This window comes from Lampetra fluviatilis, chromosome 11 (assembly GCF_964198595.1).
Source record: "Lampetra fluviatilis chromosome 11, kcLamFluv1.1, whole genome shotgun sequence".
Taxonomy (NCBI): Eukaryota; Metazoa; Chordata; class Hyperoartia; order Petromyzontiformes; family Petromyzontidae; genus Lampetra; species Lampetra fluviatilis.
Genome location: NC_136285.1, coordinates 11,779,642 through 11,802,886, shown reverse-complemented (window position 1 = coordinate 11,802,886; position 23,245 = coordinate 11,779,642). Strand labels below are relative to the sequence as shown.

General features: G+C 46.1%; 2 protein-coding genes across 9 annotated transcripts in view; one reads left to right on the top strand and one right to left on the bottom strand.

Moving 5' to 3' along the window:
* Positions 1-6,634, bottom strand: part of DOCK4 (dedicator of cytokinesis 4) — a 131,751-nt gene extending 125,117 nt beyond the window's left edge. For all 5 annotated transcript variants that reach the window (XM_078860993.1, XM_078860994.1, XM_078860995.1 and 2 more), the window contains exon 1: positions 6,371-6,634. In XM_078860993.1, coding sequence (XP_078717119.1) covers positions 6,371-6,407 — 37 coding nt within the window. In that variant the 5' untranslated portion in view covers positions 6,408-6,634. The remainder of the gene's footprint in view (positions 1-6,370) is intronic.
* ZNF277 (zinc finger protein 277) lies at positions 6,578-23,229 on the top strand. Of its 4 annotated transcripts, none has more exons than XM_078861003.1 (12): positions 6,578-6,583; positions 7,737-7,849; positions 12,324-12,543; positions 14,324-14,412; positions 14,847-14,929; positions 17,923-18,014; positions 18,250-18,360; positions 18,700-18,832; positions 19,739-19,818; positions 21,207-21,303; positions 21,896-22,063; positions 22,531-23,229. In XM_078861003.1, exons 2-12 carry the CDS (start codon positions 7,753-7,755, stop codon positions 22,585-22,587), a joined length of 1,227 nt encoding a protein of 408 aa, XP_078717129.1. In that variant the 5' UTR covers positions 6,578-6,583; positions 7,737-7,752; the 3' UTR covers positions 22,588-23,229. The 4 variants fall into 4 exon arrangements, with proteins under 4 accessions (XP_078717129.1, XP_078717127.1, XP_078717128.1 ...); XM_078861001.1 differs by having other exon boundaries at positions 21,896-22,113; positions 22,531-23,220; XM_078861002.1 differs by lacking the exons at positions 6,578-6,583; positions 7,737-7,849 and adding an exon at positions 8,210-8,445 and having other exon boundaries at positions 21,896-22,113; positions 22,531-23,207.
* Positions 23,230-23,245: the final 16 nt, after the last annotated feature.

Here is a 23,245-nt window from a genome sequence, read left to right as displayed (position 1 = left end):
TACCCGTAGTCGTGTGGATTTTTATCTGGGTCCTCCGGTTTTCCCCTCCACATTTAGAAACATGCATTTAGTGTATTTAGCCGCTATGAATTTCCACGTGATAAGCCACTTCGATGAGATATCATTTGTGGCCAGGTCGCTTCTGAAAAAGAGCTAAAGAGCTCAGTGGGCCTTACCTGGTAAAATAAAAATAGTTTTTAGTTTGGTTTTAGTTTTTCTGCCACCACAGCTAGCAAATAAATAAATAGGATGATTATGTTATTTTATACCTACGTGACTTTACCGAAAGAACCAAAGAGTATATTTTTCTGCAGTCACGAAAGCTTCAAATCAAGATAGGATGATTATGCTTATGCTTACATGATAACTTGTCCTGCAGGTAATGCTAGCCATCACCGCAGCACAGGAATGTGGACTTTCCACAGATGAATATATTTAGCACTCAGTGTTCGCTTAAAAAAAAAAGAGACGCGTTCACGTTATATCACTGAAGTAGAGATCATTTACCAAAGACGTGCATTACAGGGCATGCAAAAGATGTCGCTAGTGATGTGTTTAGAACAATGGTATAAGCGGAATTGTAACGCTCCATTCAGATAAGAAAAAAAAACAATACGAACGAGAAGGGCAAAAAAACGAGACTAGAAAAAGAAATGGATACTTGCGTTGAATTGAATCGAGGTCCGATACAGTATCCTGACCATCTATCAAATCGCTGGGAGGTCAAAACCCACTTCAAGCGTTGTGTACAGTATTCAGATTAAAGATTCAGCGATGGGAGGGCAGATTGAAGGAGGGGAAGGTGGAGCCAAGAGGGAGGAGATTGGAAGTGAAATGTCACCGCCGTGACCTGTTAACGACTACGGAACCCGATCTCGTCAGATCTCAGAAGGTAATCGGGGGGGGGAGGAGGGGGGGAGGGTGAACCTGTATAGTGCTTGGATGGGCACACATCAGGTGTTTGTCATTGGTCGCAGTGCGGATACGTTCTAGGCAAGTGGACACTGCAGAAAATGCCATTGTTGTGCTGTACTGTGCTCCAACATCTACGCTTCACCAACCGCTCCCGACCAGCGCGATGAATCGTGATCAAATCACCCCCCAATGACTACCCACGGCGTGGCGAGGCCCTCATCCAGCAGTGGATTTCGTCTTCTTGCGGATGGGCTTGTAATAGCAATTCTAGATTTGAAGCTTTCGTGACTGCAAGGATTCATATTCTTAGGTTTTTTCGGTAAAGTCACGTAGGTAAAAATTTTTAATTAATAAAAGTAAAATAAAAAATAAAAATCACGACGTTTCGGAGGCAACACAAGCTTCCGTCTTCAGGTGGAACCGTCACAGCACCATAGCTGTATCAAGTAAAGAGAAATTCCAAGAGACCCGACCTTGTATATATACTGGTTTACTTGATACAGCAATCGTGCTGTGACGGTTCCACCTCAGGACGGAAGCTTGTGTTGCCTCCGAAACGTCGTGATTTTTATTTTATTTTTATTTTATTAATTTTAATTTTTTACCTACGTGACTTTACCGAAAAAACCTAAGAATTTGTAATAGCAACCCCCACGTGCAGGTCTGACAATTGCCAACGCACAGCCTCGTGGGAGTGGGGGGGGGGTGCAAGCTGAATGGACGTCTTCACTGCCTTCCCTTGAATTTCCCAGGATCACCGTAGTTCAACGGGCGGTCAGGATTTCCGCAACGACATGCCGGGCACTCTCGGATTTAACATTTTTATAAGGGCCGTACACGCACATGCCTCCCAACACAGCAATAACAACTAATTCTAACCTCTGTTTTTTTTGTCAACCGGGGCCTCTCACCCCGGCTGTCATGAGGCTGCATGAGAGCATTGCCGGGGCCACTCTCTAAGCGCTTTAGCTGGAGGATTATGCCGCATGGCACTCCGAAAGCCGCGTGGTGCTTTGGCAGCGCAGGACAAGTCCCGCTTGGGCGTAAGGACACGTGCTGGTGGTCCGGGCTCACACACGTAATTGCGCTTCAACGAACGTCGGAATGCGGGCTTGTGGTGGTGGTGGTGGGTTTTTTTTGGCACGAGGATGGTGTCACAAAAACACGAGGCTGCGTCTCTGTAAAGCGTCAATATAAATGTGAGAGCGGGCGTACAAGCTGGCACCAAAAGTGTGTGATGGGCCGCTCCAAGGCTTTGCACATTCACGCACATACACACACCTGGCCAGCTCGTCCGTACACAACACGTCTTCGATGTCATGCGCAGAGTTATGCCTCGAAAGCAAAACGCTCGAAAATGGAATTGGACGAACGTCCCCGATTTTGGGCCAGCTTAAGATAAAAAAAACCTTTGAACCTACAATTGAGGCTTTCCTCAATAATTAAAGGTCATTATTATCATTATCGATTGGGAAAGAGTTGTTATCGACCCGCACTATGAACCCGGCGACCCCAGTTCAATTCCCGGTCAAGGCGTATTATGTAAGTGGTGAGCAGGGCTTAATCTCAGCTTGATCTACAGGGGGAAATAGTTTCACACGCGGCATATGCCTCTCCCTATGCCTGTGGCTACGGGTCTGGAAATATAGATGTTCCTGGGGCGATGACCCTGGCATGACCACGGCTGAAATGAAGACCTGCTACCAAATGATGTAGTTGACCCTGAGTGCGAACTGAGCTCAGGTCTGCCTGGTTTACAGCCTCAAGTCACCACCTCTCAGCCGATAAGACTCTCGCCCGCCTTCGTGTGTGTAATCTCAAGGACAACCCATGTATAGACAATATCAGGGCTACAACGTCAACAATGCAGGGGAATGTACACACGACAGAATGAAAAGGGTGTATCTTATTTAGAAAATAATATTTTTGAAAAAATCCCAGATGGATCGAGCGCTAAACGCTGTGATGTGTCTGTGCCCACGCTGTGATTCCGTTGCCGAGGAATTGACCTAGGCAGTACAGTGTACCCGGCGTGGTGCTGAAGGCCACCTATGGTTTGTTTGTAGTCTTGGCATGAGATGAGATAAAATGTGTATCATTTAAAACACAAATTATTTGATAACTGCGTTTTTTTTTTACGAATGGGTTCGTCAAAAGCACTGGCTTAAAGGTATTAACGATATAAAATGCGACGTTTTGGGCACACAGCTTAAGCAGTTACGAGTGCCATGGACAGCGATTGAGATATCAATCATTCAAAATAAGTCAGTATTATTTGACGAATGTGTTTACATTCATAAAAAAAACTATGCTATTTAATCACAAACGCAAGGCTGTTATTAAACATGCATCGTTGTTCTCCAAAGCACACCCCCAGTGCCTCATAACGGGAAGGTACGGTCTGCAAGTGTTACACGTGTGTAAATGGTGTTCATGCACAAGCCCTCTTGTCAATCCACTGCTGGACGAGACACGGGACCTCCAACACTCAACTCGCACCGCTTCCGCATTGCTGGACAGCGCCTCAAGGTGAAGCGGTGGACCAAAGGGCGCGGGAGCATAGAAGTACCGTACAGCACAAGTCTGGATGTTGCTGCGCTGCCCTCTGCTGCCCACCACGTAGCACCCCCCCCCCCCCACCAGCGCCGATAGCATCCCCGTTTTGTGCACGGACTGCTCAATGCAAGTGCTTATCCAGGCTGGAGCGCTGCTTAGTTTCTGACATTTGACGAGGTCATTCGCATTCGGATCGATTTGTGGTTGCACTGCGCGCGTCGTATTCTGTGGTCAGGCTGCGTTGCTTTTGTTGTTGTTGTTGTTGAGCCTAACTTAAAAAGAAAAACGAAATGTGAAAGCGCTACTTGGATTTACAGAATGACGGCGGCTCAACGCACAAATCGTGGGGTTTCTTCAAGGGGAGTGGGATGCGACACGAAGCCGCCGTGATAATTGCTGGAACAACAACAACAACAACAGAAGAAGAAGAAGATGAAGAGACCCGGGCACGGGTTGAGCATCTCCGCGGAGGGGTAGAAAAGAACTGCGATGGAGATCAAACAGATTTAAACAATTCCCTCTCCTCGATTCAACGCGTTCTGTTTACGATTTTGTTCGTGCTTGTGTGTGTGCGTGCGCACGTGTGTAGCGTAGCAGTTAGATGCTCGCCTCCCCTAGGTCGACTCAGCCTCAAATGAGTACCTGGCACGGTGTGTAAATATCGCCACTGGAGAGACAAAGGCGGTCCGGCGTGGTGCTGGCCACCCACCCACTCGTGTGCCGTGAGGGCACTTGCTCCGACAGTCTGTTAAGGCTACACGGGGGAGCTTTGCCTCTGTTGTTTATACACAAGAACGTGTTTAGTCAATTATACAAAGCTCCATGTGGTCAGCAGCCACGAGCCCACGAATGTCCTAGATAATGACACGAAATTTAATACTTTGCGTGTAAAAAAATCTTGACACAATTTCAGAACGTTTTATTATTATTATTCCTCGAATAGTGAATCAGATTGAAATCTGGATGGATCTGGCAGGCACAGACGGCACGGCGAACAGGCAATAACCACTTACGAAACGTATCACCCACACACGTTTTGAATAATCAACTTTTGTTGATTTTAAAAACTATTGGCACAATTCATAGTCCTGTCATGACGATGAGTGTTGTTATTTTGTCGCTCGCATTATTTTCTATCTACGGAGGAAAATCGCATTTAAATCGCGATGCCCTAGGCAAGGACACTCGTAGAACAAACGACGCGACTCCACGTGAGTTAAAAAAAAATAACCCGTAAAAACAAAGTTTTTCACTATAAATCCTTTATATGCGTGGCGGCTAGAGTCCTCTCGTCCTCTGGCTTGAGATGGCTGCCACCTATGGGTCAGATGATTGCCTGCCACCATTAAGCAATTGGTAATTAAATATTTAAAAAATCCCTAAAAAGTGTAAAAATTTGGAAAAAAATTTCACGAAAATTAATTGTCCCCCACAACGAGTCTGTGTGCAAAATGTCAGCTCGATTGGATCACGGGAAGTGGGTTAAAAAACGACCGAAAGATTTGCACGGTTGTAAGCGCGCAAGCAAGCAAGCAAGTGAACTTAATATAAAGGATTTAATAAAGACTTGAGTACAAAACAAAAGTGACAATTCTGAACGCTGTTATTGCAAACACCTTTCCACGGGTGACTCGGATTAAAATAACGTCAAGTCATTTTGGACCCATATTCTGCAAACTAATCGTATAAAATACGCAATTGTACGAAAAAAATCACGTGAAAATACTTCACGTGTTCAGCGTGTCTCTTGCTTAATTAGATTCGAATTTGTTTTACTTTAAGTGGTGGAAACAATTCACTGAAATGCGCATAAATTTTGTGATTTCAGAGGTGCAATGTGAATTAATAAATAGGTTAATCGAAAGATCAAGTCAATTAGTGCAACACAAATGAGAGGGGGAGCGAAACGCTGCGTGTCTTGTCAGCATCGGCAGCATCATTTATGATCACAAGCAACATTATCATCATCATTAGCAGCAGCCATGATCAATGCACTACGGCATGAAGAGCAAACGCAACACTTTAGATCAAACTCAGTCTGCATGGATAAACTCAGCAACATAATGGCTAGATGTATACGCAATACGCCATGTTCAATAAGTTAATCTGTTTTAAGGAGAGGCTGTGTTTTCGTATCAACACTACCATCAGCATGCAGCATCATCATCAGCATCACGACCATCATAATCAACAGCATGCAGCATCAGCATCATCATTACCAGCATCATCATCAGCATCATCAGCATGCAGCATCATCACCAGCATCATCATCATCGCCATCAACATAAATCCCAGAACTGCATTCGCTAGCAACCACTGACTCACACAAAGGTGGGCTGTACACACCTCCACTCTTACATCCCAGAACTGCTGCTAAACATTCCACATTCCAATCACGAGGACCAGTCCATCCGTAAACCGACAACAGCACTCGCAACAACAAAGCGCCAAAGTTGTGTACAGACATACAAAGATCACCCCAACCCCCCACACATCCAACATTCCGACACAGACTGTTGGGGCAAGTCCTTCACGTGACCGTGTAACATAGTTGCGAGCACCGAAGGCCGCGGTGTTGTGGTAAGAACCACGCCCGGCCGCCTTTGTCTCCCCCAGTGGCAATTGTTCATAGCATTCGCCAACTGACCGAACTCCGGTTCAAACCGCTGGGTTTGGAGCGCAACGCGCTCACCGCTGTCCCACCGCTCCCGAGAGAAAAACACATGACAGCGAGCGAGGAGGGAGGGTAGGAGGGAGGTGGTGGTGGAGGGGTGATGCATGGGTATGCAAGCACAGATAGAGAACGAGAAGACTTGCGGGGGGAGTGGGGGAACAAAGAACGCCACCGAGATTGCATCCAATCCATCCCCTCCATCCCTGTCCACAGTTGCGCGCTCACCTACTCCCAACTTCTCTCGCTCCGTCGGCGACCACATGCCGAACCCGGTTCCACCACCACCACCTCCCCCCCAGCAGCTCTGCGGCTCGACTCGGCTCACGCAGCCCACCCCGGGGGGTGCTTCTTCACTGGTGCCGCCGCCGGTACGCCATGCTGCTGCTGCTGCTGCCGCTGTCAACGCCGCCTCTGCTGCTGCTGCTACGACTTAACACGGTGGCACGCTCGTGTTTCTGAGTCTACCCGCTCGCTCTGCCCTCTCGCTCCCTCCCCTCCTCCTCTCTCTCTCTCTCCCCTCCCTCCCTCTCTCTTCCCTCCCTCCCTCTCTCTCTCTCCCCCCTCTCCTCCCTCCCCTCCACCCCGCGTGTGTCGCTGTGCGTTGCAATGTGTCAGTGCGTGGAGACGTCGCGTGGGTCTTTGTGACGTCATTTTTTTAAAGGAGAAGCTTCGCTTCGACGTCACCGCAGCGGCAGGGGGGGGCTTGAAAGTTAAACACGGGTGACGTCATAAGGCAGGGCCGCGTCGGGAAATGTTGGCAAATCGCCTGATGAAGCTGGTTGTTGTTGTAATCGCCGGCGGAAACGTCGTTAACTCAAATTGTAAATGTTGTGGGTTTTACTCTCCAACACACCGGTGTGCTGAAGTAGTCACTGGTTGGGGGTCGTCCATAAATGACGTCACGCGATTTTGGCCGATTTTTGACCCCCCCCCCCCTCGTCACACGGCGTCACAAAAAGTCAGACCCCCCTCAAATATGACGTCACAAAGCTCTGCCCCCCCCCAAATAAAACATGCTTCAAATCGTTTTAAACTATTGTCATTGTAGTGCGTATTTAATGTGGCGCTGCACTCTGATGTTGTAGGAGAAAACATTTATTAAAAAGGAGGGGTTGGAAAGCTGAAATTTTGCATAAAATTCATTTGAAAATATTCAACGTCTAACTAAAACTGCAAATGTTCAGAATATTATATTGGAATGCTCTTATAATTATAAAATATTAAAAGTAATTATAGCTATAAAACATACTTGAAACTTTGTAGTAGAACGAAGCAAATGGAGAGTACAATTAGAATCATTAAAATAAAAATGTTTAATAACAATCATTCAAAAATTTTACAAAATTTTACAAAATGTATGCTTCTCCCATCTCCCATGGAGAAGCAAAATGCTCCTTCATGGAATAAATAATATGTGATCTTAGTAAATTTAAATAATCAAAGAGTTAATAATGAACATTAATCAAAATTAGTGTTGTTATAACAATTATATTTAAAGTTGCGCATTTTTATGTGGCGTCACATTTCTCAAACCCCCCCTCCCCCTCTCGTCACACCTCATCACAAATATCTGACCCCCCTCCCCCCCTAGGTGCGTGACGTCATTTATGGACGGCCCTTTGACACTTTTTGTTTACGTGACAAAACCTTCCTCATCGGCTGTGCCGGGTGGTGGTGGATTAACAGCTGAGTGGGCTTTACCTAGTAAGATTTTTTTTTAAATCTTTGTTTAGTTTTATTTGAAAATGTTTTATTAAGTGATTTGTTGGCCTTTCCTATACTTTGCACTCCTATCGTATTTTTGTTGTGCGACCCCCTACTGGACATCTGTGAAAAAGAGATTTATAACTCATCGGATTCCTCCAGTATAAATATCAATGACACAAGCTCTGATGATGTCACTAATTGACACGTTTTGTTCACGTCATTATGTCGTCACGCGCACGGTAACGCGGCGACGTCACCGCGTTACAGTTTCTCGAGCGGCAACGTCAACACCCTCATCCCCACGCGAAGTGGCGGAATGACGTCACGAAACGCGGTTGCATTTCGTAGAGCGCATAGGAGCGAGCGCGCGCCCCCACCTGAACGGCGGTGGCGGTGCGGTGAGCGCGTGTCCAGAGTGCGATATCTAAACGCTCATTTACAACGCTGTCCATCGTCCCCAGCACCACGTGCGGACGCGTTAATTGGCTTCGTTGATTGATTACGAGCAGAAGGAGGGGGGAGGAGGAGGAGAGAGGAGGGGGCAACGCGTGACAGCACCATGGCTGAGGATGCCGCTGCCGTTGATGAACCAAGTATGAGCTCTGTGTCTTTGTCCCATTGTCGCCTTCGCGTTTTAATCATGCGGACGGGGTTTTGTAGAGAGACAAACAACTGCACCGATGTTGAAAGCGAGACGAAGACGTTGAGAAGATAGCGCACTCGGGAGGGACAGAGACGAGAGGCAGACACGGGGACAAAACGCATAGACGCAGCTACAGACAGAGGGGTGTTAAGAAAGGTAGCAAATGAGGCAGACAAGCATGTATACTGTATACAGTATATAAAGATACGGTACTCAGACACGGAGATACAAAGATATAGACACGGGGGGAGACGAAGAGAGGTGTCAAGGGAGACGCAGAGAGTGTGTATTTGACGCACAATTCAAGAGACAGGGACGGGCAACAGATATACGAATAGACACGAGCAGACAGACGGTGAGAGCGACACAGACACACACAGAAGCATGTCCCGAGTACGTTATCGCTGTCTTCCAGTGAGTCTCCCTGGCGCCGAGAGACGCAGAGCGGGCAAGAGACTGCACAAGGCCCCAAAGGTCTCGGATAGTTTGCCCTGCCGGCCAGCGCGCGCCTCGGGCGGCCGAGGCGGGCGAGGTCAGCGGCCCCCTGTGCGGAGTCTGAGAAACCCGTATAAATGTCTTAATTAAACCATTCAACTAAAAAAGCAAACGCATTTCGCATTTTTTTACGTCGTAAATAGACACATATGTGGTGTGTGCTGGGCTCTGACGCGAGAATTAGGTTTCGTTAATAAGAAAAATTACTTTAAAGTCGGTAAGGGCAATGACGTATTTGTTTTACAATGGAAATTACGATGGGAAATGCTGTGGCAACCTGAAAGTGCACACGTGGACCATGGCCTGAACCATGGCCTGAACGTCAAAGTGACAGATCATTAAAGATACGGCAATTGGGCCCTCATACTTCATTATCCGCCAATAGCACGGTTAAGATGACTTACTGTTGCCATATAACCAAAGACCTTACAAAGGAAGACGCCTCTTGGTGTGGCTATCACATGGGACATCTTTGGGAAGGAAAAAGATCTTAATAGCTCATCGGATTCCTCCGGTGTAAATAAATGTTCTGATGATGAAGTTCACGCATGTGCTGTGTCAATGACGGTGGGAAATAATGCGTGTCGTCATTTTTCAGTTTTTTGGTTTGGCCATGTTTGTTTGTTGTAGTACGGAGTAAGACTGAGGGCTTTAATCTAAGTTGTCTTGTGGTGGTTGTTGTTGTTGTTTGACTTGCATCCCACTGGGATTTTTGCACACAGCGTTGGTGTACGGTGTTTTTTCTGGAATATTTTGCTGTCTGTTTGCACTTAGTCACATATTCACTTTAATATGTTTTCTCGTTCATGTTTTTGTTTTTTGTTTGTTGCGGTTGCACCCGATTCAAGAGCCGAATGGCTCACAGGGCTATACCTAATAAATGAACTTGAACTTGAAATGAATGGCATCGGCACAATCATGGGAATGTGGAATTTCCACGACTGGTTATTGCCTGTAAAGGCGAGAGGTGTACCAAAACACGTTTGAATTCACTCAATTGTAAACGGTGACTTGTAAAGGGCACTGCATTTCCTTTTACCTATGTAACCCATATACACAACGCATGCTCTTTTTACAATGCAAACAGTGGAAACAATGTCTAGAAATATACCTACGTGACTTTACCGAAAGAACCAAAGAGTATGGATTCCTGCAGTCACGAAAGCTTCAAATCAAGATAGAAATAGGCCGTTTCCCAGATGCGTGAGAAATTGGACGCAGGAGGATACGTATAGCGGCATATTCGTTTGATTATGGCACTGCAACATTGTGAAATTGCACTGACGCATTATGATGGTCGGCACAGGCTCCCGTTAGATTCGTAAATAAATGTAAAAAAATTTAACTAACAGAGAGAAGGTTCCGATAAACAATCCCAAAACTCGACATGAAACGTTCAGCAGTTCATTAATTCCAACGTTCTGAGCCACCGCATTTTGTGGCGGCATGGATGTAGAACAAATGAACAATGCACTGTTTCATGTCACGTTTTACAAACGTGACATGAAAAATTTATGTTTCTCTTTGCTAATTGGCTACAGTTTTTCATATCGTGGAAACCAGCGGGAAGACAATGGCTGCACTGCATAAAAGGTGCTCTGCTGTTTTGATTGATTTTTTTCTACCCTCCCAATTTATGTACACCGCCGATTCGAACGCTTTCTCTAAAATAGAATAATGCAACGCAGACTGGAAACAGTAATAAATACAAACAAAATGTGATTCACGGACAGCAAATAGCTACAACTATCTTGCTGCTGCTGCTGCCTAAAATAAAATGGCCACAATTTTGAGTTGGTCATTAAAAACAAGGCATGATATGCCTTTGATGTTCTCTATAGAGAAGGGCTATTGCCCAAAATGTCACCTATTGTATATTTCCCTCTGAGGCCACTGTTATTGACGAATGTGTTGCAATTGTGTTTGTTATTGTGCTGCGCTGCCAAGAATGCCGCATCACCGAATGGTCTGCAAAACAAGGTTGTGTGCATTACACATGCGGTCCAGTGGTGCCACGTGATATGCCAGCCATCGTGAGAGGATTGTGCCTGTGGTAACAATCGCCCTTTAAAGGGATATTTTTTAAAAAACAGATGTCGTAGACATTTGCTAAGGCTGTTTTACCCTGGGTTGTGAAGCCTATGTGTATAGCTACAAGACGAGATACTGTATGTTTTTTTTCTCTGAGGTTCCATTTTCATGTAATGCACCCTCGTGATGTTTTACACTGCTACGACTGTGCACTGTGTAGAGGTGCTTTCGTATTACGACGCTACATAAGCATAACTGTCAACCCCTTATCAGTGCCCTTATTACAGACCAATTCAAACCTTATTGGTCACCCCGTGCCCTTATAAATCTAAACGTTCGTCCTACAAAGTCCCATCACAAGGGAGAAACACAAACAAATACTGTATATATTTTTTTGCCCGTATTGAAACGGCTGTACGGCGTATAAACCTGAAAACTCAATTTTTCTGTACAAGAATACGGGTAAACCGTATGGGTTAACACGGTATGCATAAGACAGCGCGCTGCACTATGTTAAAAAATTTGGACCACTCTTGAAGACGATGTGAATCACAGTGGCGCTGTTGTTAGCGCCCTACGCCATGCACTCGTTTCCTGAGTTCGATTCCCTGCCATGGCGACAAACGTCAGTGATTAGTGATATTTGAACCAATTTTGGGCCTCCCCTTCGTCCAGAAGAGTATTCATGTGCGTGTTAGCTACTGGATGAAATTCTCCCCATGCTGTGTGTATCATGAGCATTTATTTTACCAAACTTCACCATACTGGTCGGTGCAGTTTAGAAAATTCGGGGAGCATAGATGTGGGGGCATAGGAGTACAGTTCAGCAGTCCTCTATGTATGTCTGTTGAACTTCGTTCGCACCGTACGTCGCCAACCGCGTTAATCAAGGTCCAGGTGAAGGACAACAAACTAAACACTAAAAGCAGTTCTAAAGAAATTAGTTTTCAATCTCGATTTAAAAGTGCAGAGCTCCAGTGCCTTCCTAAGACAATGCTGACAACATAGCCCCACAGCAGCCCTCAAATAATTGTCTGCATGGTGATTTCCCATCCAAGCATTATCCAGACTCAAACCTACTTAGCTTTCAAGCTTTGATGAGATCTGGTGCATTACTGGTGATTTGATCATCGACCAGTGGCTTGATAAAAAGGTATGTTGTATATATATTGTTGAATGAAACCATATCTTCAGTATCTGAATACTTATACTGGAGAAACCCACTGAGCTATAAAGCTCTTTTTCACAGATGTCTGGAATGAACGTGACGAGAAACATACATATATCTTGTTTGCCTGGCAGAAGATGGATGGCACAGCGACTGCGTGCTGGAGCCGCTGAATCTTCCGGAGAGTCCGGCGGGCGCGGCGCGGGAGGATGGAGAGGCTGGCGGGACCGGGGCGTCCGTGCCGTGCGCCCTGTGCGACCACACCGAGACGGACGGCCCCGGCGTCTTGCGACACATGCTGCTGCACCACGACCTGGTGGTGGCCGACGTGAAGCTCGTGGCCGACCTTCCGCGGCAAGTGGCATCACGCCGGCAGGATTTTTTAAAATGAATTGACTATTAAAAACGAACATTTTTTTCTTTTAGCAGCTCTTTTTACAGAAGAAACCTGGCTATGACAAATGAAAGCTCAACAAAGTGGCTTATGATGTGGAAATGTATATCAGCCAACTAGTTTAAACCAGGGGTCGGCAACCTGCTGCTCCGGAGCCGCATAAGGCTCTTTACTGACTGCTTCTTGATGTAACATGCATTGCAGCTCTTGAAATAATGAGTTTTGTACTGAATTCGAACAAAAATTGCTATTGTTATTTTGGTTGCCGACCCTTGCTCTTAACACGTGTTGATCCTAAATTTGGGGGAGGAAACCAGAGGGCCCGAAGAAGAATCGATGCGACCACGGGGAGAGAGACATGCAAACTTCCAATATGCAGCAGGCATCAGGGTCGGGATTGAACCCACGACCTGTATACTAGGCGAGGCAGTTACCATCTCGCCACCGTGGTGCCCACGTTCAAATGACTTTTCCATACCCTATTACTTGGATTCTAGCAGTATTGAGAGTGCATAAAACTAAAATGTAAGACCACGAGGATTCTCACAGCTGGAATGTGTTACAAATTATTGAAAAAAACTTCGTTAATATGAATGTGCTTTGCACAGTTATTTGTGACTGGACTGATAGCATCTTTTCTTTCCACTTGTATTCCGCACCTCCGATTAGCACGGTTGGCTATGTACGGTGTGAAAAAAGTTCAACATACATACAACATACATAATCACAGGTGGTTCAAACACAGATTCAAACCCAGGTTCTTAGCAGTGCTGGTCACCCCTTTGACCTCACCACAACCTTGCGTGCATATACAGTAGCGTACATACCCCGACTTAGATCAGAAGTAATAGCTTTTAAGAAAGCAGTATAAGAATTTGACAATCCACCCTGCACTCATGATGCCAGAGGGTAGGAAGGTTTAGCTAGCTTGTCTTGTTAAGAGATTATGGTCTAGGCCAGGCACAGCTTGTCATAAGACACATAATGATGCATCATCAATTAAAGTTGAATATAACATTCAAGCTACTTGCATCAAATTGTGTATGAAAGAATTTAATATTTACTGTTTATGAAAACGAGAAATGTTGCTAATGTTACAATGAGGCTAACGAAGTGAACGGGGTTGTACGAATGAAATATTCAGAAAAAAATTAACATTGGTAAACAGAACAGAATCGATTCTAGAAATTAATTGTGACCCTGAATCTGCATGGGGGGGGGGGGGGCGTAGGAGTGGGGGGGGGTTAATCGTATTTTTACGATTGTGGTTAGCGAGAAAGGTTAGACTTCAAAGGGTTCGGCTAATGCTCGCTTTGAGAGCAATGCTTTTTAATAATGCTAATCAATATAAAAACTACATGTGCTTATGGATGAGGTGACAGGCAGGGCTTGGCATTTGACCGTGGAAATTGATTTGAATCGTGTGTCTGCGCACTCAATTTTTCATTATATTGCAGAGCTAGTGGGCTGATAGTGCAGTACAGTATACAGAAATATCAGTCACACGAATAAAGGTCAAATTTTTCAATACATGTTTTTACTTGGTCAGTTGTCCCAGACTTTAGCGTGTTTTATATTATATACACACTTTAAATAGCTCTTTACTGTCCCTGTGGTTCTTTTGAATGGCAGTGATCAGATAAAAAAAAGGCCTGAACTAAAAATGTTATTTTACCAAATAAAATGTACACTCTGTTATGATTTAACTGCCAAATATATTTGGTTTACTTTTCCCCATAGATACCTTCTATACTGGAAAAAGAGATTTAAAGAAAAACCAATTAGTGAGTTTTGCAGCGTCATAAGAACAAACACCCAAGCGGCTCCAGGTACGCAAGCACAGACGGACGGACGGACGCACGGCACGCACTCTTTCGACCACGACTGCTTTCACGCGAAGAGCAGCGAGCGATGATGCGCAACAAAAACTTCCCGGTCCTTGAAACGCTATCGGATCATAATGGGCAATGTTCAGCTCCATTTCCACGTCTAATTGCAAAGCGATTGGAACGAATTATACGAAATGCAATCTCTTAGGCAATTACGATCATTAATTTGTGGGGTTTGTGTTGACTTCTCTCACTTGCGGTTGCCATGTGTAGTGCATAGTTACGACGGTACAAGTTTTAAGGTCGTTTCAAAATATTTCGTGTTTATTTTTGTGAGCGCCTTTTTAAAAACGTGTTGCCAAGGTGTGCCCTCGCTTGGGGGTTCGAGATGTCATTTTACGAAGCTGCAATATGACTTCTTGAATTTTCTTCAGGCGACCAAGAAGATTTCCACTTGCTCTGTGATGCCCTTCCTGAAGACCGTCAGCTCAGAGAAACACTGCAACAGAAACGACTGGTAAAACACGACATTGTTTCAACACATTTCTTACGTTTATTCACAAACATTTAGCTCACATGTTCACTTGGAAGCGTCTTCAGGGTGTGTGTAGTATGTTTGTGGCTGTGCATCGTTTAAGAATATCGTCTTAAAACGCAGCTCGTTGTATGCTTACATAAGATGCATAATGGAATGTGTATTTAAAAAAGGATCTATAAATAATGCACCACACTTGTCTGGAGCTTGACAAGAAGTGTTATTTTGTTTTGCCATCAGAGAATTAATTTCAACAGCGCCAGTGTCGAATATCCCGGAGGAGACAAATAACAATTTTAAACTTGTCATCTAATTTCATAGATTTTCGTTCTGTTTGTACTTACGCATTCGTTATTGTTTATTTATTATTACATAAAAATACATAGGAAAAGTTAAGTACTCGTGCAAGGAGAGGGAAAAAAAAAACACAGCAGAGGATTAAATAATTCAAAACCCCAAAGTGCACTGCACATTCAATGAACACGCATCATTTACCTGCAGCTGTGACCAGTGCAGCTGAAGGAATATTGCCCTGTGGGGCTCAGCCAGCGCAGTGGAGAGATTGCCCGGCGGGCCGCTGGAAACATCCAAGTACAGCCATCGCTCGCTAATTTTTTTTTTGCAAATAAACGATTCCAGCCACAGCAGCCATTCGGGGCATCGTTCTCATTTTGCATCAGTTCAGTCATCCATTTCCTCCGCATTTCATGAAGGCCGATTCGTGTGCACTGAATATCGTTTTACACGAACGGCATGCAACAACAACAATAACCGCCTTTTGCCACTGAGTAGCGGTAACATCACCACGCCGCTTGTGCCAGCCTATGTGAACTTTGAGACCACGTAAAGTGTCAAAGGTTTTCTGGCAGGAGGTCAAGGGACAGACCCAGATGCCCATGGGTTGACTAACAGGACTAGCAGATGCACCACTTGTGAGCCCCTACTGTGCCAACTTGCTGTGTTTTAGCCGCCTGGCGCTCCGCTCTTTGTTGTGTGCGTCGCTTCTCTGCCAAGTAGCGTCCTTCACGAGCCTCCTTCACAGAGGCCGATCTTGACACCGCTGGTACCAGTCATTAGCAAGTCCATTCAGCTCCATATCCTCCTAGACCGCATCGGTCCATCTCTTCTCTAGCCTGTGCCTCACCCGTTTAGCCCTCTCTATCCGGCCAAACAAAAGCTCTTTGGGCATGCAATGGTTGGGCATGCGGGCTACATGCCCCAGTCAATACAGCCTTGCCTGCCGGAGGAACTCACGAGTGGGATTGTGTCCAGATCTTCTCGAACTAAATGGTCGAAAAATATGTTAAATAATGTATGAGCGAGAGGACACTCCTGTCGCACCCGAAGGTGAACAGGGAATGGCTCGGACTCTCGGCCACGTGGTCTGCGCACAAATGCCACCCTCCCTCAGCAGTTTTCTTAGGAGATCATCTCTGTCTGGAACTTTTCCTGATCTCAAACTCTGATTGCCTTCCATACTTCCTCAACAGATGGCACCTCAGCCAGCCACGCACAGGGGGTGACTACTTCCAATATTTGAGGTACCGCAGCCCCAGCAGGGTCACCCCCATCTTGCCGATAGATATCATCTACGCTGAGGGATTTCCTCTCCCCTAAGACCTCAAATAAATGGTCAGCAACCTTGCGAACCTGTTTCTGGAGGTCAGAGACCAGATCACTATTCTTTCACCTAAGGATGGTGATAGGTGTGGCACTGCAAGTTACAGAAATGGAATTTTAAGAGTGATTTATGATCACGAGCTACTGAGCAACCCACAACTTCCAGTCATCCTTGCGGTGCTGCACGGCTCTCCGAACCTTCGAGTTCAGGATGTGGTAGGCCTTCTCATTCTGCGAGGTGGGATGCTGTAGACGGTGGGAATGGGGCTATTCCTTTTTGTCAGCTCTCCGGAATGACTCTGTCAGCCAGGATTTCTGGAGAGGTCTGGACCATGTACCCAAAGCAGACATTGTAGCTGCTTGAGCCACAGTCCTAAACCTCACCCATTTCCCCTCAGCATCAGAGGAAGGGGGGGGGACGATGACAATTCCAGCTGCAAGCGATGATTAAATTCTCGCTTGCAACTTTCTTCAGCTAGCTGAGACCAGGCCACTTTGGTTTTGAATGGGGTCTTAGGTGGACACCCACCACCACAGTGGAGAGTGGGCAGATTAGCTCCACGGTAGGTCCTGGTGTCAAGGACATGGGCCCGCATCCGCTGTTCTGTCGCTATACATTTCAGATGTTCTTGCTTAAATCCGGTGTGCATCCATGATGTGTGGATGCACCGATGCCGGAACAGTGTCTTGGTAATTACAAGCCAATGGGCTGGACAGAAGTCCAGCAGCCTCCAGTTGCAGTGTTATTTTGCACGGGGTAGAGCGATGGTGCAGTGATTTGCTCACTGCGCTATGAACCCGGCAATCAAGTTCGATTCCTGGCCCTGGCTAACATCGCTAGTGAGTGAAATCGGAACCGATCCTCGGTTTCCCCATTCATCAACCTGAAGTGACAGGCTTGGAGGGGTATGGTCAAATACCCACCAGCATGGGTAGGCTTTCATCTGACAATAGTAGACTGAGAGAAGGGCTGTTCGTAGTTTTATTTATTTACTCTTTTGTATAGAGGATGTATGTGGTAAAGGCATGATTGTGTAAAGAATATTTTCGAGCGTGAATGGCATGACCATTACTCAGACTGTGACTCAGTCGGCATTGGTCAGCTGCAGAACATCTGACTTGTCACTTGCCAAAACCTCACTTGCATGGTTAATTTCTTCCCCTTCTGAGAGCCCTTCTGTAATTTTCCACTTCAAAATCTTGCACGTGCTCAACCTTCAACCGATTTAACGAGCAAAAACTCTGGAAACGTTACAAAAACAAAGTGGTCATTGAAAGCGCCTTTAACAATTCGGCCCTTGTAGCTGGCGCTGCTCGGCTCTGTCGCCTCTTGAGGTCTCTCGCTTGCCCCGCAGACCGAGGTGCTGGAACAGCAGCAGAGAGAACGCACGGACTGCACCGTTTCCCGAGACTGCCTCTTCTGTAACGAGCACTTTTCTGGCAACAGGTGCCGTTCCCTACGCGCACGCATAGAACACAAACACAGCAGAGCGCGGGGCACAACGTTCGCACGCCGCTTCGGCATTTCACGTCCCCACTCCAACCCGACATTTCGGTTTGCCGCCACACTCTCGCCGTTTGTTTAACTTTACGACCCCCGCCAGATGACGGCGGTGGCTGCGGTGTTCTTTGCGGATACCCATGAAAGCCGTGCTTGGCCTGCGTCGGTTTATGCACCACAGGTCGCTGCTGCTTAACCACATGGCGCGGGAACACGCTTTCAGCATTGGCCTGCCCGACAACCTGGTGTACTGCTCCGAATTTCTAGACCTCCTGCAGAGCAAATTAGACAGGTTCGCCAATTTTGCACCACCGCCGCCACCACCACGTATTAGTTTGGGCCATAATTGTATGTCCTCTTTAATCCAATGCGCAGTGTACAGGTGCCTGTTAGCAGCGCGTGCTGTGCCAAATTCATCCTCCCCTCCGTGTTCGCACTGCACAATTACCACTGCCTTGTTGGAATTTAATTATGTGCACTTTTAATGAGCTGTGAATGTTTGAAAAAAATTATACAATTGTTTGGCCTCTTGCCCGCTGGCAAGATTTTCTGTTTCAATCACGTTTACCCGTTTGCCCTGTCCTTTTGTCCGCCGATCTCCATGGCCCAACTTTGGACGACGTGGCCACAGTCTGTGCTGCCTTTACTGCGGAAAAACCTTTCGAGACAAGAACACATTGAAGGATCACATGCGCAAGAAGCAGCACCGAAGGATAAATGGAAAAAACACAGAGTTCGACCGCTTCTATGTCATAAACTACCTGGTAAGAAGAGCGTGACGTGCCCGCACAGAGCTCAGCCATTAGATATTTTGGTCGTGTAATGCATTTGCTAAATAAGCGAATCTGAAATTGGTAATGATGTGTAACAATTTCAATTAAACGTGTACTTAGGATTTCAGCTTACAGCAAACAATGCTATTCTCTGGACGGCGCCTGCTTTTTTTTTCTCATATTAACATAAAGTCCTAAATTTACACGGAAGAGTCTGTGCTTTTAGTTCACGTCGATTTATCCCAAGTCATGGTGTTAATTTTCACAATGATGTTTCTCATCCTGTGAATTTGAATACATTTTGTCTTGAAATGGACTCTCTTACCCGCCCACTAATAAAGCAATTTTCACATCAAGCATTGCGATGGCTTTTAATGTGTTGAAACGGCGAGACAAGCCTGATCTCATTTTTATGAACTTTGCACACTTTTTCTTGGTTCTTTCGGTAAAGTCACGTAGAAGGGAAGTAATAAAATAATAAAAATAAAACATAATAAAACAAGTGAGAATTGTTTTATGTTTTATTTTTATTATTTTATTACTTCCCTTCTACGTGACTTTACCGAAAGAACCAAGAAGATGAATCCCTGCAGTCACGAAAGCTTTAAATCGAAATTTGCACACTTTCTGTCTGTTCCATTGCTTAAAGTACCTATTGGGGTGGAGGATGCAATGAAAAAGAGAATTTATTTATGTTGTGTCTTCATGACAAAAAAAATCATAACGTAATTAAATCACAAAGCTTGTCAGGCACAATATATGCCACATTGCATGTAGAAACTTGCAGGTTGCAGCTGTGAAACCCCAACATCCCAGCCGGAATTGTAATCAAGCTCTTTCGGCTCTTGTCGTTCCACTTTTGAGCTATAACGATGACGTTTTTTTTTTGGTCCGCAGGAATTTGGAAAGAAATGGGAGGAGGTTCTTTCTGAGGACGCGACGAGAGATGACGCGACTGACGAGGCGAATGACGACGAGTAAGCGACACCTGGAAGAGCGTGCGACGGACAGCGAATGTGCTCTCACAAACAATGTTTGATTTTTTTTTGTTGCGTCGGGGTAGGGATTGGGGTGTAGCTGTTGGCCAGAAGACGTATCGGTTTAGGGGAGGGGAGTAAACAAAGTAAAAATAAATCACATGGTGCACATCGTAGTGCTAAACGCAATTATCGGGCCAGCATCCCATGTGGATTGTACTGACTGTACCACTTTAATTACCTTCTGGATGTCGGGAGCTAATTGAGGATTTGAGGTTGTTATTTTTTTTATAACGCGATGCGGTTCGCATTTGCTCGCTGGCTAATGACATGAAAAGCTGCTTTTAATGCAGCTGACAAAGCGGAAACAATATTCCATTCAAAATAACTGATGTTTCAAGAAAACGGAGCATAAAATTGACAATAAACTGGCCACTTCTCAAGTATCAAATATGCATAAAATCTGTATTAGCATTATTATCCATACACACACCGATAAAAAAACTGCAAACCTCTAGTGTATACAGTATAATTCATATAGTAAAACTAATCTACATCAATGTTTGAATTTAACATGTATATCTTGCAGGAACAATGGGTTTTTAAATGCCCATCTTTTTCACCTCCATAATTAACTCCATAGGGAATTTAATGACTCATTTTAGAAATCGGTTGGAGTGGGGGAAAAAAATCCTGGACGAGACCACTGCAGCAATACATTGAAAATGGTGGCTCCTCTCCAATGTCATCAACCATACACCATGCAGAATGGCGACACACACACACGTAGTTTACGTGGTGGAAGCAGCCTGTACTCGCGTTTGTAGGGATACAGCAGCCCCTGTCGGCAGTTTTTGGTGATGAGTGAATAAGTGCTACCATCTCGAGTAAGGCAGCTCAAATAGGGTAACATCAAACACAACGAGTCGTCGTTTCACGTGGTAGATGCGTTCCTGAAAAGTGCCGCTTTAAGCGAATAAAAAATTCCCCATAAATAACGGAACAATAAAGTTTGGCGAGATACGATGTAATACTACGCACACCACCCAGTCAGATGGCAGGACAACTGAGGTTACGCCGCTGCGTTATTGTATCATTCCGCGTCCCGTATCGCACCGTTCAGCCGCGCAGCTCAATAAAGTAGTTTGTCGACCGCTCACAAACCGCGTGATAACGGTTCGCGCTCCGCGTTGTAATGTTCCGCGTTATAACGGTGCGCGTTGTGCGGTGTCCCCGAATGGAAGAACCCCGTTGAAGCAAAAACACGTGTGCGAACACGCGTTAAACAAGGACTTGCCGTACAGTAAAATAAAATAGGGTAAAATCAGAAACGGCTAGCCTTTTTTTCTTCTAACATTTCATCCCCCCCCCACCCCCTCCACCCGCAGTGACTGGTCCGACTGGAAGGAACACCCAGTGTGCGCCGTTTGCCTGTTCTGTGACCACATGACCGATACCACGGACAGCCTCCATCAACACATGCAGGTTGTCGGCCGTCTTATTGTTACGTCTCTAAACTTGTCACCGAGGGGAGGTCACCGCCGAGGTGCCACCTCTGGTTGCCACTGCTGAGATCCCGATTTTGCATTCAAGTGGCCGCTTGTGATTGTAACTGGGTGCTCAAGTTTAGTCACTAATGACCGCACAATAAAATATCCCACATTACATTTGAATTTTGCACTTAATTAGGCTACATTTTCCAGCTCTGAGAATGAAATATATCCACTTGACTGTCATGCGACAAACATTTTTCTTTGTAGCAAGGTGGGTGGGAAAGTGTTCCCTCCTAGTGCGTGGATCAGAGTTCATTTGAAAGGATCTCAGTCGTTTCCAGGCCGTTCTCGAACACGTGGTGTTGCACTGCAATGTGGGAGTTCCCAGTGGATTCTGTCTCAGGACAAGATGCTGATACCACGGCATAAAAAATATGGGGAAAGAGACAAAACTAAATCGATATTTGATCAATTGATGCACCCTACCACCCCGAGTGAATGCCTATCGTGCAGTCTTCGTGTCGCCCATGGTGTCCGATTCGTTCTTACCGCCCCCCACCCCTTCTCTGCCATCGTCTGCGCAGGAGCGCCATGGGTTTGACCTTCCCACGGTGAGAACCTCGCTGGGCCTGCGGTTCTACCAGCAGGTGAAGCTCGTCAACTTCATCCGGAGGCAGGTGCACATGCTGCGCTGCTACGGCTGCGGGCAACGCTGCTCCTCGCGGGAGCAACTCCTGGAGCACATGGCGGACGTGGGTCACATGGCCACGCTGCCCGATCGCGGCGAGTGGGACCAGCCCCAGTGAGAGATTCCCCGAGGCTTTTACCCGTACATCATCCTCTTCATTATCAGCTGTTATCAATCCCCTGCTGGGTCACGCATTGTGACAATCCATCGAGCAACTGCACACGAGGGTTGTACAAACTAGGGCGGCGGAGTGGTACAGTCGTTCGCGCGCTGCGTATATATTAACGCAGCAACCCCAGTTCAGGTTCCTTGCCACAGCTAACGTCAGTGGCGAGTGATATCGGAAACTGTTCTAGGCGCCCAATCACCAATCCACACTATCATGAAGTTAAAATGACCCCCGTGACCGGCACGGCGTGGGGGAAGGCCTTCAATCCAGGAGTCGATCGACAAAGGCTGTAAAGAAAAAACAACTTCAAACGTTCACACTGGCCCAACTAAGCGTGACCTTGTGTGTGCGCGCAACCGCAGGTACTACTTCCCGACGTACGAGAACGACACCTTGCTCTGCGGCCTGCCGGACAGTGAGGACGACGACGATGAGAGGGGAGGTCCGGGCGACGTGCCGGTCATCGCTGAGGACAGGCCGAGCCCCGGAAGCGTACGCAAGTGCAGCGTGCTCAACCAGCTCCTACGCAGCGCCGGCACTGCCGACGACTCCTCGTGACCAGGGCTTTATTTCAACCGGGGGGGGCTGTCTGGTTCACTAAATATTCAACCCAGAAATTATTTCCACAAACCTGGCAAAACCGTATCCAATGTACGTACCCTTTCGCTCGAGCTGATCGTCACGTGAAAACCTACCAGCCACTCCGAAAATACTTGGTGACAAATTAAGCCCAGCTTGTGACACACCAGCCAATCCCCCCGAATCATAGCAAGTGAACCGCAGTAGCAAAAAAGTGCAATTGCGTAACTGTGGCAGGCGACCATCAAGCAAAGTGTTTTTTCTGGTAAACCTGAACTAGAAACGAGCGATTTTTGAAACTATTTTGTTGATGTAAGTGGAAGATGAGCAATTTGGCTCTAATAGTGCACTTCAGCTGAAATGATGCGAGGCAAATTTCAGTGTAATTCTGACAATAAACATGTGGCCTTGCAGTGGGTAACTGAGGCTCTAACTTCACACTGTCTTAATAATAAATGATTAATTGCCAACATGTGTAACGTCCTGGAAATTACTATT